Source organism: Harmonia axyridis, chromosome 4 (genome assembly GCF_914767665.1).
Source record: "Harmonia axyridis chromosome 4, icHarAxyr1.1, whole genome shotgun sequence".
Lineage (NCBI taxonomy): Eukaryota > Metazoa > Arthropoda > Insecta > Coleoptera > Coccinellidae > Harmonia > Harmonia axyridis.
Genome location: NC_059504.1, coordinates 6,912,244 through 6,926,201, shown reverse-complemented (window position 1 = coordinate 6,926,201; position 13,958 = coordinate 6,912,244). Strand labels below are relative to the sequence as shown.

Genomic DNA, 13,958 nt, shown 5'->3' with positions numbered 1-13,958 from the left:
AAAATTATAATTCTAGTCAAAATTATTAGAAAGAAGTAACGGTTGAGTTGATTTAATATTGGACTTTTTTAGAAATGCGTGTGTCTAGTACATAGTATCTTTTATATAAGGCTTATTATTGTTATTACTAGCACACACTAGTCTTAAATATGGAGTATTCTCTGGTGACCACAGAATGTGTTTTATTACTAATAAGAAAATTTGAAAAAATAACTTTTGTAGATTTATCTGGAAAGTATTTGTTTTGTACTCGAGTATCTTGCAAATGGTACATTCTTTGAAAAAAATTCGAGAGATTTTTTTCTGAAGTTTTGTTGATCTCAGAAATGAAACAATGTTTGAAAAAAACAGTGGTGTAGATTCTCAATAAGAAAAGGATCATCTCACCCCTATATCTACGCCACTGGATCTCAGAAATGAAACAATGTTTTCAAAAAACACAGTGATGTAGATTTTCAATAAGAGAAGGATCATCGCAGTCCCATATCTACGCCACTGGATAAGTTTGGCAAACATTACATTGTCAAGACTTCAATAATACCTAAAAATCAAAACAATGGATGTAATAATACTGGAGTTATAAATAAAAAACTGATTTTTTTTCAAACTTTAACACCCTGTATCTCGATAACAAAGCTTCTTACGATATATGTTTATGGGATTTTTTTTCATGAATAGACGCAAAAGTTAAAGCACTAAAATCTGGACCATACTCTCTGTTTTTTACTCTGAGGTCGTGGCCAGTCACAATAAATGGCTGATTTTTGAAACTAATTGTTTTTGTGTCACAAGAGTGAAAATCAATTTTATCAATAATGATTGAATAATATCGTTAGGTAACTGATATCAAATAACTTGAAATTTATATCGCAAGTTATCCATTCCTCAAATCAGGCAATCAGGACTGTATTGAAAAATTCAATGAAATTATATTTAGTATATCCTCGAACACTTAAAAATGGTAGGAAATAATAAAAATTATTTTCACGGCATTCAGACAATTTTTTAATTTTGGAAAAAGTACCTCCTCGAGCGGGACTCGAACCCGCAACCTCCGATTAACTAGTCCGATGCTCTAAGCCACCGAAGAAGCTGAAGAAAAAAAAATTGTCTGAATGCCGTGAAAATAATCTCATAAATAAAAATTATTCCTTCTTATATTTTTTATTGAATAAAAACTCAATATTCAATTACAATGAGCATGATTTTAACATTTGGATGATGAATCATCAAAAACTAAAAACAATGTTTTTTTGTAATCCAAGTCGACCCAAATATTAGAACTGTTAGAAATAAGTACTCGAATTTATTTTTGGTCCATAATTTTCACATTGGTAATAAATCGAAACGATTTTCAATATATTAGATATATAGATTCTTATTTAGAAAATTTACAATATATTTGCCTACTGTATAAACTTTAAAAATATTTAAGTTTCACATGTCTTAATAATCAGGTGAATATCAACTATTTAAATAATTCCCTGATTTTAAAGTTTTGAGAACAACTTCCATAGATAATAAACAAGAGGTAACACCACTAGTTTCTATCCTATTCCATATTGTTCCCATAATAATATAAAATACGGTAACAACAACAAGAAAACTCCTAAAAATATTGTATGGTAAAGCAAAATTGAAAGGTACATCTATGAAAATGAAAATTATAAATAACAAGAACGGGAAAATACTACACAGAAAATAAAATTTCCTCGTTGACTTCAACTTATCCAGTTCTTCATTCAGTATACACCTACTCTCTTCTAAGAGAGAAATCTTCTCAATAGAATTATCTATGAGACCGTTGGCCTGATCACCATTAATATGAAATATTGCTACAATTGCTTCGTGATCGGAATAACTAAATGGCTGATCAGGCACTCTGTTTTCTAGAGGCATTTCATATTTTTTGAGATATACTTGTAATCTAGATCCAGGATGGTACATTATGTAATCAATACGTTTTCCACATGTTTCCGTTTTCTTCAGTTTTGATGGCGTGTAACTATTCCACATTGATTCATTTGTTGTTGATTTCAAATCTTCCTCTTGTCCAGCAGCCACAAAAGAATCAGTTAAGCTTGGAATTGTAGAGAGTAATCTAAATAAATAATAATAAATAAATGTTATTTTATTCCATTTATTCAAGAATAGAATAGAAACAACTGATATGTGATGAAAATCTATTATTAAACTAATATTTTTTGATGGTAGAGATACTATTTAATCCACTATTGATTGAGAACTTGTGATCCAAGAAGCATATTTACCTGTAAGCCAAATCTCCTGGCTCAGAGTTCAAATCACCTGCAAGAACTATTAAGTCAGCACCTCCTGAGGTGAATTGGATAAATTGAGCAGTATCATAAGCCTGAATTACACGATGAGCTTTGTATTCATCATTCATTCTATCATATTCGGCATGTAGCTGAAAATAAGGCATATTGAACCAATAAAAATAATGTTGAAGTCGACACTTGATAAATGAAGATTTATTTATTAGTATGCCTCAATCTGATTTATCGTGCATCATTGAAAGATGTAAAAAAAGATGAGAAAAGTTATTAATTTCAAGTATCCCAAGAATAAAATATTTATAGTACATATAATGAATGATAATGAATTGTATGTAAATAAAAAAGAATGAATAGAATCAGTTCCCAAATGTTTTAGTTTATTAATCATGACTACTTTTGTTAGTAAACAAATAAAAACATTTTCAGTATAAGACATTGAATATAGAAGTTAAAACTCACATGAGCTGTATATACATTAACTAAGTATTTATCCACACGCAATTTACAGAGACCAACTCCTTTTCCACCAAACCAATCCCCATGATGTACTTTATGTATATAACCGTTCACAGGCCACTGATGAAAATAAACATCCACTATAGGATATTTTGAAAACATACAGATGCCAGAGCCTAATGATCCACTGAAATTTATGTGAAAATTTATCAGTGATTGAAGGAAATACTACTTTTCGAAGCAAACAAACCATTTAGAATAAAATGATTTGATCACTACTACTGACCATGAGGTATCACTTTTTCCTTTCTTATTAGAAACTAGTGCAATAATAATTAATCTTGATATATTATACAAGAGTGGAAATTGTTAATACCGAAGAATTTTTTATTATTTATTAGGAAAAGGAGACCGATTTCAATCTATGTCCAGATATTCACGGAGCGTGTTTTACTTGTATTGACTGGAAATTAAGAAATTATTTCGAAATTCGTGCTCATATTAACCTGAAAAAATAATGTCCATATGGCAGTGTCTTGGATATCTTAGCCTGGATTTGTGAGAATTGTTTTGAAGTCCATACTTCTTGCAGACAAACACAATCATAATCGTTTTTAACTAAAAAATCTCCAATAGCATCAATTCTTTCTTGTAAATTTTTAGATATAAACGGTATTCCCCTGAAATTTTTGAAATGGTGGTAGGTATGCAATGAGATTTTGAAAAATACATACCAGCAATTTAAAGTGAAGATTTTGAACTCTAGCTCCATATTGAACAATTAAAATTAACTCAATATTACCAAATATTATATCAACTTCTCGTTATTATATTTATAAAGAATCAGTTCATTTGGTAAAGGAACACGTCAACACAAAGGTTTTATTAATATTTGCCACTCAATTTAAGTATGTGCTTAAAGGAACATTTTATTCATGTTTGAATACAGAATATGTAATCTATACTACATATATTTTTATTTGATATTTGGCATGATTAGATCATTGTACATAGATTAACTATATACAAATATTAGACTATATATACATAAGTATATATATAAAATAAATATTTGAAACTAATTTGTGGTTGGGTTGAACCATAGACCTCTAGAAAATTAACCTGAATCTTTGATTTAAAAATTGGATAGAAGAAACATTTGAGCACGCAGATTACATCTCTGCAATTAATTTGCTTCTGAAACGTCTCAATCTCAATTCCGAGATATTTTGTGAGAGGAATTATCAGGACGATTTGCTTCGCCCTCTGGTGACCAATTTCTGAGGCTTGTAAAATGGGTATACATGCCCCAAAACTTGAGATATTCCAGTCGTGTGTAAACTGTGCTTTTGCGGTGTAGACAACTTTGAGAATCGATGCCTTATTCGGAATCTAGAAGAAGCATCTAAGTATGCCATATAAAAATCTGCAATCAGTTCGCTTCTAAAAGGTCTCAATTTCGAGATAATTGGTGTTTTGGGGAATTATTTTATGGGTAGTTTATTCTGCCATCTGGTGGATAAAATCTGAGGCTTGTGAATGGGTATGCTTTGATTTATGCAAAATTTTAAACTTTTGAAGTAAATATCTGTTGCTATCTGGTTGACAAAGTCTGAACCTTCCAAATAGTTATGTATAGTGCTGTGTTTGTATGCTATATGATCTAAGTTTTGAAAGAGTTCGGTGCATTTTCGGCAGTTTGGATGCCGAAAATGTTTTTGGTCATAACAACTTATAATATCGGGATAAAATCTTCATGGTGACTATATGGGATATTTGAACTTCTGAAAGGTTTCAATTCCGAGATATTCTGAGTTTTGTGAGTAAATTTTCAGCTCTTTTCCAATGACTTTGATCCTTATGGTCGCGAAAATATAAATCATCATTTTGAATAGGTCAATTCAATCAGATCTAACACAGAAGTTATGGTTCATCTTGAAAAATTTAAAAATATCAATTCATTAGAAAATTAGCTTGCTAGTCATCTATACACTATTTACCGAACTTAACTTTAGAATAGCCAACCAAGTGTAGAATCCTGTAATATATACGGCATTACAAAAGCATAGTTCGAGCTATTTATCTTAGATGTCACCATATAATCAAATCGAATTCATAGACATTATATGTATAATTACAAATTGTGAATTGTTCGGTTTTATCCTTTGAATATAGTTGGATATTAATGTTCAATTATTAATTTTCTAAGAACGGATCCAAAAGTCCAATAAGTTTTGTTTCAAAATTGTGTCTGGAACCGGTACCACAGATTAGTATGACTCATTCACTCATTGACATATCGTAACGTAACGTAAGCTCTCCAAATAAGTCATAGGTCAGTTTCACAGCAACGTAAAACTGGAAAATTAATTTTTTCTTTGTAGTCAAATTGGGCAATAGTGTTATTTTTAGAAATATCATATAAAGATGAGTCTGCAGTGGACGTTGATAGCAGGTGTTCTGTATGCAGAAATAACTGTCGTCCTTCTCTTAGTTTTGCCAATAGCTAGTCCAAGAAAATGGAATTCGCTTTTCAAGTCGAGATTTCTCCAAGGTATAAAAAATCAAGCCGGTATTTATTTTATGATACTTCTCGCAATTTTGGTGTTATTCTGCTTGGATGCTATAAGAGAAATGAGAAAATACTCTAATCCCCAAGGAGACAGAGATGGACATGCCCATTTGGATCTAGAAATGCAGGAAAGTATGAGATTGTTCAGAGCACAAAGAAATTTCTATATATCAGGCTTCTCTCTATTTTTATCTCTTGTAATCAGAAGATTGGTTATGTTAATATCTTCTCAAGCAGCACTATTGGCCCAATCAGAAGCCTCTATGAAACAAGCCCAAAGTGCTTCAGCAGCCGCTAGGACTTTCCTCAAACAGCAAGGAGATGCCAAAGATAATATATCCAATGAAGCTCATGATAAAGAAATTAACGAATTAAAATCTGAAATATCAGAGTTGAAAGAAAAATTGAAAACTGCTGAGGCAAACCAATCAGCTGTAAAAACTCAAGCAAATAATTTGGCCAAGGAATACGATCGCTTAGCTGAAGAGCACAGTAAGCTTCAGAAAAAAATCACAATCAGTTCTGGGGATAAGAAAAGTGAATAATTGTTTTTTTTGATTACCTGCATATATGTTATGGTTAGGTTCCAGCTATATTTATTAACTGACATATAATAAGAATTTCTAATAATTAATATATTGTGCCTTTGTTATGGATTTTATGTTTTAGGGTTTTTTCAATACTCTTTTTTTTTGTTCAAATAAATACCTTGTTTTAAAAATTAGCTTTCATTAATAAAAAATATTTTCACATCTTAATTTGAAATTATGACAACACATGTTGCTACTTAGGTTTGTGATGAAACACCAAAATATTTAAAAAAATGTATTTAATCCTTCAAATGGAACAGTCCAATTCTATAGATAAGCGAAAAATCAATTTTTTTAGTGTACATTTCCATCTGGTTGTTCATTCAGTACATACAACTCATTTAACCTTTACCTCCACCACATCACACAAAAATCTGCATTCATAATGACAAAAGACAGGTTATTTATTATAAAACAATAAAATTTGTGGGCTAATAGTTTTTCTGATGGAAAGTAAGAAGTTGAAGATTCAATTGAGTAACCTTCAATTAAAAATTTAGGGTTGTTATTTCTTTGGTGTCGAATAGAATTAGTTGTTGTCAATATCAGTAAATATAAAAAAATTAATAATTAGAATACCTGAAGTATTGTCATAAATAATAGAACTCATTAGATTTTATAATATCTTGACAATACAAAGTATTTTATTCAAAAGGTTTTTATGAATCTCCTCTGTTTTCTATAAATCCAGATTGTTTCCAATTAGAAGTAAGCAAAAATCATCATTATTGAAATGTGGTCAAAAGACAATTATTAATCAAGTAATTCTCGATCTGTTTATGAATTCACCCAATACATATTAAAAATTTCCGTTAAATTTAAAAGAATCGAAAATCAAACAAATTTCTTATAAGAATTTATGAAATTACCAGTGATAAGTGTCAGCAAATTATATAAATTCGATTCATCTAACTAAAAACCCTTAAATATATTTCAAAATTTAAGTGACTTCGCAAATAAAGCTGCCATCGCTTGAGTTTTATCTCCATTGAACCTTCTGAGTTCGAGTATCGCTTGCTCTCTGGTGAATCCTACTTGTACGATTTCTTGAACACTTTGTTCAGTGAATTTATCGCCCTCAGATATTTGAAAGGAGTTCGATGTTGTACTGGTTATCATTGGTTGAGAACTAGAACTGGAACTAGCTATTTGAGCTGAAAGTATAACAGTTCTTAATGTAAAAGCTGGGATTTTAGGGGTCACAGCACCAAGTTCAGGTAGAAATATTCAGAGCAAGCTAGGCAAAAAATATCCAAATATATTAGCGAGGTTAGGCAGGAATGTTCAATGTTCGTGGGTTTCCCAAGTGATTTTTATATGCTTTGGCAAGTTTAAGACTTAATTCTAATAAAACTTTCTCCAGAAGCTATAATGGACATTTTACAATGACATTGTATATTTTGGTCAGTCGATGAGAAAGTTCATCTTGACATGATTAAAACAGAATTTATTTTGTTAACAAAGGGTTATGGTCCGTATATCACCTTGGTTAGTAAGTTGGTAGTCCGTATATGTCAAATTCCTCAAAAACCGGTGACTATTTCCTCAAGCTTCGGTGAGTTATATGTCACCAGAGCAACCGTACTTTTATTCAGGTTAGGTTTGCTAACCACGCCTACAGTGACTATAACCACGCCCACTCCGGTTGGCTGTTGTCATTTTAATTTTCAGATTATTGTTTATGAATATTTTCCATGAATTCTAACACTCAAAAACTTTATAATTTCAATTATGAAACAAATATCCTTCAGAGACATTAATAACTATTTGTTATTTACAAATTAAAAGAGATCAACCATTTATAACTTCCAAAATTCTGTCAATGAAAAATTTAGTTGACCATTGACAAGTGTCAAGAGATCCGTTAACACGAAGCAGGTTACCTGAAATATTGAAAACCACTCTGAAATTCTCGGCGATATACGGACCATACCCTATATGTTGACTTCATAAGGCAATCTGAAGATTAGTCATAATGATTTCTTCTCATCATTATTATTCTCTATATTTGAAATTCATTTTTGAGAAATAGACTTTGCGTAGAAGCTGAATAGGGTTGGGTAGAACTACTGATTTTAAATTATTTTGAGCCAAAAATGAAATTTAATTCAGTCGTTAAGTATTTTTTATGTGAATTGATTTTTTGTTCAATTTTTAAAAGATTAATATCAGATTTTCAATATTAATACAAGCAACAAAACATATAATAAAATTAAAAGATTGATACTTGAACAGCGGTCAATGTCAATTAACTTATATACCTACACTCCCGCTAAAAATCAGAGAAAAATCTTTTTTTTATGGAGAAATTCTAGCATTATGATTGAGTTTCTTATACCATTAAAAATCAATCCAGGATTAGAAATCGATTTATTTTCAATCTATTGTTTATATTATAACAATTATAAAATAAAGGATATTGAAGGAATAATCTGGGAGTGACAGTTTCATCAGTGATGGGACTTTTTACAAGGAGGGGAACCAGTACCACTTCTATGTGAATGTTTGTCACATCTTCTACTACTGCTATTACCAGCTTCAAAAGAGATATTAAAATATTATTTCAATGCAATGAATTCTCATATAATTTAAATGATAGGTTGAATATATTCATACATGCACCTAATTAGTGAATTCTACAAACAATCTTGAACTTGAGAATATTTCATGTAATGGTTAGTAGGTTACGTTGGAGTCCAATTTACGGGTAAGGACTAACTTAGTTGCATAGAATCCCTGGTGTGTGTACTGATTAATTTTGTTTCAGACTTTTCAAAATATCCACCGGTTGCTTTGGTGTTCTGCTTCACCAGAGTTCTGTAAGGTGGCGCTCTTCAGAAATTTTCGAATTCCCGCTATCTGCCTGGCGCCGTTTAAAAATGAAATACTGATTTTAGAGTTTACAAACTTTCACAATAAATTACAATTCAATTCCTATCGAATTTTTGATGAAATTAATGGAATATAATAACAGAGTATTAAAGGTTGTTACGAGCATAGAATATAAAATATTATTGTTCTATACTATACTCAAAGGTCACGAGAGCTGAGAATCGAGAGAAATGTCAAATATAAACGATGTATGCGCCATCTGAAACAGACGCGATCCTTCGAAATCAAGTAGGAATAAATCTGAAAAATGCCCTGTTTTGTCTGAAAGTTTTACAAGTATAAGTAGACACACCAGGTTTTCTATGCATCTTAGGATTAACCATGTAAAAAGTAAAAACACCAAATTTGTTAGTAGGTTAGTTCATAATTTTTAATCTTTCACTGAAACATTCCCAAGTAGAACTTCTAATGGAAGTTTTAACTTTATAAACATTGTTGCTGAAGTGAGTCGAATCTAATTCTAATGTTTTAAGTAAAACATCATGTTTGAATGATGAAACAATATTGATACATGACAATAATTATTGTTATATCCACTAAACCCTACTTTGAATAATTCCAAATGCAAAATACTAATTGTGAACATGAACTTTATATATTGCTAATTTTTTTTCATAACTGCGATAGCGTTAGGTTAGAGAATATAGACGACTACATACCACTTTGTCTGCTGTTTTGAATAGCATCTTTCAAAGCTTTTTCTTCAGCTTCTTTTCTTGATCTCTCTATAACATCTTCTTCTGATGCCGAACTCAATCTGGCACATTCTGGAAGTTCTCTTTCAGAAAGGAATGGAGTCTCTGTACCAGTTGTTCCAATTCTGAGTACGTTTTTCCTTAAATCTATACAACACTGAAAAAAAGCTTAATTAATCTGAAAACTGCTGATCAATCAAATTTTTATACCTGATGTCTTTTCAACATATCTAATCCCAATAACATATCCATTGGCTGTTCTTCCAAAACGGAAAAACTTGTGATTAAATAGTCATTCTCTATTTGTATTTGCACCATGTGAATTCTGCCTATAATTTTTTGAATACCGACTCCTTTGGCAATACCTGCCCATCTGGTATCTACTAATCTCATAATATTACATCGCTCAGCACAACTGCTTGACATTATTGTGGTTTGAGCACCTGAAACATGCTAATTTGAAATAAACCGCATTTATTTCAAATTCCTGCTCCCATAGGCCTTTAAGATAGCTTAGAAAAAGGCATTAGTACATGCTTGAACGTGATAATTGAAAACATCAAAAAAATGGGATAGGAATGATTGAAAATTCGATATTTCAAAAATTATTCAAATTGAAGTTTATCATTTACCAGAGTCTATAAATGCTTTAACAGGATACCCATTAACTCGACAGTTGATGTACAGCATAACCACGGTTCCGAAGGATTCTGGATTATACTCCATAGCTGCTTCCATATTAGCCTCAATATTCTTCTGTCTAATTTCTTCGGCTATGAGACGTTGGGCCTCTGTATCAAAAGGATCAGCATTAATCATTCTCAGTCTTTGTTGTTCTCTCTCCTGCCTATTTACTACTTGTTCGCGAAGAACACCTGCAAATGCTTCTGCAAAGCAAAAATATGCGCATTAAAATCTATAAATTCGAATTCACATTAATGAATGTGGATGTGGTCCTTTTTCATTCAAGGAGTGTAGATGTTCAATAAAACATAGTTTTCCTACAACTGCTATGAAAAGTAGCGTATTCTTCATAGCTTACTCTATTTCAAAACTATGTATTGCTCATACTGTGGGAAATATTATTTCTCACGGCACTTTACCCACACCTAGCTTGGTAGACCAATGAATTTGGGCTTTTGAGTCGTTTCTATGGAAACGCAATAAATTGGCACATACTGTCAACGAAGGCCATTTTGATTTGAATCAAGTCCATTTCTTGAATTATTGAAATTAGTGCAGTTATAGGAAAAGTATAGTGTGCAACATGTGAAGAAAGTCCTTTTCTCGCTCGTGTGTTTGCGGCACTCGCCTTACAGGCTCGTGCCACAAACTTCCACACTCGCGAGAAAAGTTGGACTTTCCTCATTTGTTGCACAATATACTATTTCTATATTAGTACGAGGTATAAGTAGACCTTTGCGAATAATACATAAAACAACACACCTTGAAAATTATTTTTAACGAATTGGACCTATGTTCATAGAGAAAAAAATGTTCAGAATGAACACAACTATTATCTGCCAAAGTTTGTCAATAACTTGTAGAACACTATGTATTAGCAGATGGTATGACTTCTTGCGTATCATAATATAAGCTGAAAATTACACAAGTGATCTTCAGAGCGCTAATTACATCAATTGATTTACTGATTATCGAAAGAATGAAAATTTGATGAAATGGGAAAATTTTCCTTTTAGATTAAAGTTCTGCAATGAAGTTTGGCTCAATTCTGATTAATTTTGAGATTTTCTTACAAAATTATTTAATGTAGACAAGATAGTATAATAAATGTATTTCTTATAAATAAAATAAAAATATGATTGAAATCGAGAATTATAATCCTATCATTCCAAATAATTTCGAGCGACAGCAAGGTAACTGACAAACTTTTTCTTCCATTTCTGTTTCTATACCATTACAGTTCTTCAAACAGTGTCTCCATCTAATCATTCTTCCTCTACCACAAGATACACTACATGGTGTCCAGGGACTCCATTCACTCCAAACTCTTCTGGTTCTTTTTTTACGGACAAGTGGTTTCAACGACACATTAGAAAGTTTGTTTTCGGCTTTTTCTCGTTTAGAACGATAATCTTTTAACTTGTTTATTAAATCGCCTAATAAATGATTAATAGTTTCTAATCTTTCTTTGCTTGGGAGATTATTCATAGTGCTCACTTCCTTTTTTGCATATGTCTTTGTTGTCATGGGATAAGAAGAAAATGTAGTGCTTTCTATTAGTGGTGCATTTTGCGATGTAGAAATTATTTGAGTAGTATCATCACTATGTCCAGTATGGAGAGAAATTATTAATGCAACTATTAAAACATATATACTTAGCATAACATGAGGAGATTTTTGGAATTTTTTGACTGAATGTCAATGGGATACTGAGCAGAGAAAAACATAAATTATTTAACGTATCATTAATTTAAATATAACAAAATGTTTCAAAGTATTATTTCAGCTTAAAAGAATTCCCAGCTTTTTCAGCAGAAAGTCCAGCCTCAATCAAAAACAATGAATGAATATATTCGAAAAATATAATTCATAAAATAATAGTCACAAATTCTATTACAGATACATATCTGTCAAGTTTTGTCATATTTTTTTTTTATAATTAAAAAATGTATTTTACTCAAATTGAATCAGATATTTTTATGCAGAATTTGCTTGATCAATATTAAAATGATTTTCTTACCAATATTTCCACTTAACAATGCTTCTGCCAATCTTGGATTGTTCTGCTTCAAGAGTGCTAGTTGGTCTGGATTGGCAAGAAACATATCTCTTATCAATTTAGGATCATCTTCTGATGGTCTTCCACTTTGATGGAAATTACCTCCTCTTGAAGTCGAAGATCCAGGTATTTCTATCCCACTGAAGTCAAAAGCAGGAACTGGAAAGATAGAGAGATGAACTCACCATTTTTAATATAATTGAAATCAGAAACTACCAGATGTTATGCAGTAAAAAAGAAAAACCATAATACATCTACTAATTTCAAGCAAAATTAACACTTAATTAGAATCACTTAGCATTTTTTTCTCAGTATACTTTTATTATGATTAGCATAAATCCTTTATTCAACATTTAGAAAACAATCTTCCACTTAATTTTCCAATCTGAATGCATTCAATATTCTTACTGATTCTTATTGATTACTTGGGAAAAAGGCATGCATATTCAGGGAAATATCTGGTAGTGTCTAATTTCAATTATATTCCTTCAATATTTTCCATATGAAAGTTAATTCAAAATTGGTTCTACCGGCTGCAGCGAGACATGACTAAATAATTCCCATTAGGTTGTTCCTCACATTCCAAAAATTCTGATTTTGAAAATGACTATGAGACTTGAACAATTTGGTAAAAGTTTGAATGACAAAATTAAATACTTCAAAATGTCATGGTTTCAATTTTCTTGAAACAAATTCATTTCAAGCCTCTGTTGACAACAATTGATTCCAAAAATACACCTGAAATGAATTCACTTTCACCTTCTAAAAATACTTTTGAAATGGTAAACAAAAGTGCATAAAAATATGACTGCATTTGACCTCCGAGAATAATGAAAACTCATTCAGGTTCAATGAACGCATTTTAATATATTTTACTTCTAATAAGAAAATTTATAATTCTTACCTTGCTCCAGACTACTTTGAGATTGAGTACCAGAACTTAATAAATGCTGTAAAATAACTGCATCTCCATCCCTTATACCAAAGTCTTTTAAAGACATTTTGTTATCCATCAAAGGTCTTCCATTGAAAGCAATAATTATTTCTGATGCAGGAAATCCAGATTCTATTTCACAGAACGCTTTGAAATTCTCTAATTCTAAATCTTCTGATACATCTAACACGAAAATGTAATCAGTTAAAGTTGTAACTGTGACCTTCATTTCAGAAATAAAATAGCGAGAATTTGTAAAATATAAAACCAAACAATTAAAGGAAATATCCACAAAACTGCATAACAAACTTTAACCTATTCCACATCCAACATCATAAACAAAACTGTTTTACGTTAAATGTCAAATATTTCTGTGATTGTGTGATATTTTTATGAAGTAGGGGGTCCAAGAACAAGTAAACAACCATAATATCTCCATTATATATTGAACTTTTTCTTATTAGTTTATTTAATATGTTGCTACATTTTTGTCAACATTTTCATCTCAGGAATTTTTAATTTTTTCAAAAATTCGGGAACAGAAATTTCAAAGAATATCATTATTTATTCTGTGTGAAAAGTACAGTTAATTTTCATAGTAATAATTAATAATATAAATAATATGATAATATAAATCGAACAAATAGAAATGCTTGATTTTATTACATTCTCAAACATACGAAAAATTGGATATATGTTAACAATCGCATTCATTTTGAAACATCTTATAGTTAATAATAACAAATAAAGAAATAAGCGTTATATATATATTGAATTTG

At 30.7% G+C, this 13,958-nt stretch overlaps 3 protein-coding genes across 7 annotated transcripts; 1 reads left to right on the top strand and 2 right to left on the bottom strand.

Annotated features, from left to right (window-relative positions):
- Positions 1 to 1,148: 1,148 nt before the first annotated feature.
- LOC123677887 (putative neutral sphingomyelinase) lies at positions 1,149 to 3,807 on the bottom strand. 2 transcript variants are annotated; one of them, XM_045614616.1, is made up of 5 exons: positions 3,488 to 3,807; positions 3,260 to 3,433; positions 2,757 to 2,940; positions 2,271 to 2,428; positions 1,149 to 2,101 (listed from the first exon to the last, which is right to left on the bottom strand). In XM_045614616.1, the coding sequence occupies exons 1-5, from the start codon at positions 3,523 to 3,525 to the stop codon at positions 1,465 to 1,467; spliced, it is 1,191 nt and encodes a 396-aa protein (XP_045470572.1). In that variant the 5' UTR covers positions 3,526 to 3,807; the 3' UTR covers positions 1,149 to 1,464. The 2 variants fall into 2 exon arrangements, with proteins under 2 accessions (XP_045470572.1, XP_045470573.1); XM_045614617.1 differs by lacking the exons at positions 3,260 to 3,433; positions 3,488 to 3,807 and adding an exon at positions 3,004 to 3,231.
- A 1,134-nt stretch (positions 3,808 to 4,941) lies between these two features.
- LOC123677677 (B-cell receptor-associated protein 31) lies at positions 4,942 to 6,046 on the top strand. Its single transcript, XM_045614344.1, has 2 exons — positions 4,942 to 5,088; positions 5,138 to 6,046. Exon 2 carries the CDS (start codon positions 5,181 to 5,183, stop codon positions 5,868 to 5,870), a length of 690 nt encoding a protein of 229 aa, XP_045470300.1. The 5' UTR covers positions 4,942 to 5,088; positions 5,138 to 5,180; the 3' UTR covers positions 5,871 to 6,046.
- A 91-nt stretch (positions 6,047 to 6,137) lies between these two features.
- On the bottom strand, positions 6,138 to 13,515 carry LOC123677676 (protein DDI1 homolog 2). Of its 4 annotated transcripts, none has more exons than XM_045614341.1 (6): positions 13,150 to 13,515; positions 12,207 to 12,404; positions 10,135 to 10,293; positions 9,713 to 9,945; positions 9,467 to 9,659; positions 6,138 to 7,069 (listed from the first exon to the last, which is right to left on the bottom strand). In XM_045614341.1, exons 1-6 carry the CDS (start codon positions 13,406 to 13,408, stop codon positions 6,849 to 6,851), a joined length of 1,263 nt encoding a protein of 420 aa, XP_045470297.1. In that variant the 5' UTR covers positions 13,409 to 13,515; the 3' UTR covers positions 6,138 to 6,848. The 4 variants fall into 4 exon arrangements, with proteins under 4 accessions (XP_045470297.1, XP_045470296.1, XP_045470299.1 ...); XM_045614340.1 differs by having other exon boundaries at positions 10,135 to 10,389; positions 13,150 to 13,513; XM_045614343.1 differs by lacking the exon at positions 13,150 to 13,515 and adding an exon at positions 12,776 to 12,934 and having other exon boundaries at positions 10,135 to 10,389; positions 12,207 to 12,385.
- Positions 13,516 to 13,958: the final 443 nt, after the last annotated feature.